This window comes from Pterocles gutturalis, unplaced genomic scaffold (assembly GCF_000699245.1).
Source record: "Pterocles gutturalis isolate BGI_N339 unplaced genomic scaffold, ASM69924v1 scaffold18411, whole genome shotgun sequence".
Taxonomy (NCBI): Eukaryota; Metazoa; Chordata; class Aves; order Pterocliformes; family Pteroclidae; genus Pterocles; species Pterocles gutturalis.
In genome coordinates, this window is record NW_010098240.1 from 5,052 (window position 1) to 6,002 (window position 951).

The 951-nt window shown below is 49.2% G+C and overlaps 1 protein-coding gene across 1 annotated transcript in view; it reads right to left on the reverse strand.

The window, feature by feature from the left end:
- Positions 1-366, reverse strand: part of PQLC2 (PQ loop repeat containing 2) — a 3,807-nt gene extending 3,441 nt beyond the window's left edge. Inside the window, exon 1 of the mRNA XM_010072379.1 lies at positions 197-366. Coding sequence (XP_010070681.1) covers positions 197-366 — 170 coding nt within the window. The remainder of the gene's footprint in view (positions 1-196) is intronic.
- Between the last annotated feature and the right edge of the window lie 585 nt (positions 367-951).

A 951-nucleotide genomic window follows, 5' to 3' on the forward strand; every position in this document is an offset into this window, starting at 1 on the left:
TAACAAACATGGCTTAGGGCTGGCCAGCCCGCTGCCTCGCCTCCTCCTAAACCCACACTTCCCCAGCCCAGCTTGCTTTTGGTGGGTAAATTTCATAATTCAGGCAGCTTAAGCTTGAAATTTGATTTTTTAGAGAGGGGCGTTAAGCCAACTGGGGTATCGAAGGGCTGAGCGGGGCTTTGGGAGCGATACTTACGGAAAAGACGCCGCCGCAAAGCAAAGGATGGAAACCAGCCCCAGGAGGACGCTGGCGATGTCCCGGCCGTCCTGGGCGCACTCGTTGAATACATCCATCACCCAGCGGGAGCCGTTGGGACAGGCGGAAAAATTCCCCCGATGGGGAACCCTCCAGCGCCGCACACCCATGGCTGAGGGGCTGGCACCCGGCGCTGGGATAACGCTGCGGAAAATGCAATAACAGGGGAAAAAATTAAATAACAGCAGGGCAAAAATTAAATAACAGTGGGGAAAAAAATAAGAGCGGGGAAAAATATGGAAATATTCCGAACAGGCTCATGGCTCGTCCGGCTCAAAGCCAGCTCACATCGAAAAAAAAGTTGTGATACACCTTTACCAGCCTTAATTTCACATCTGCTGGGATTTGGCCCCCAAAAAATAAATAAAACCCGAGCGGTGCGTCCTTGCAGAGCCGGGACTTACCTCGCTGCCCCGTGGGGAATTCACTTTATTCTCCTTTAGAAATTAATTTTATTTTCCTTCGGAAACTTGCTGCTTTTTCAGAATTTTTTTTCTTTTTTTTCTATTTTTTTCTTTTTTTTGGCAGGTCCACTGCTGCTTTGCAAACCCGCCTCCTTCCCTTCGCAAATCCGCTTTTTTTTTCCCCCGAAATTTGCTGTTTTCTGCCCACCCAGCGCCTTTTTTCGGGAAGTTACCGGATTTTTTTGGCAAATCTGCTGCTTTTGGGGGTAAATCACCGGCTTCCTGCTTTTC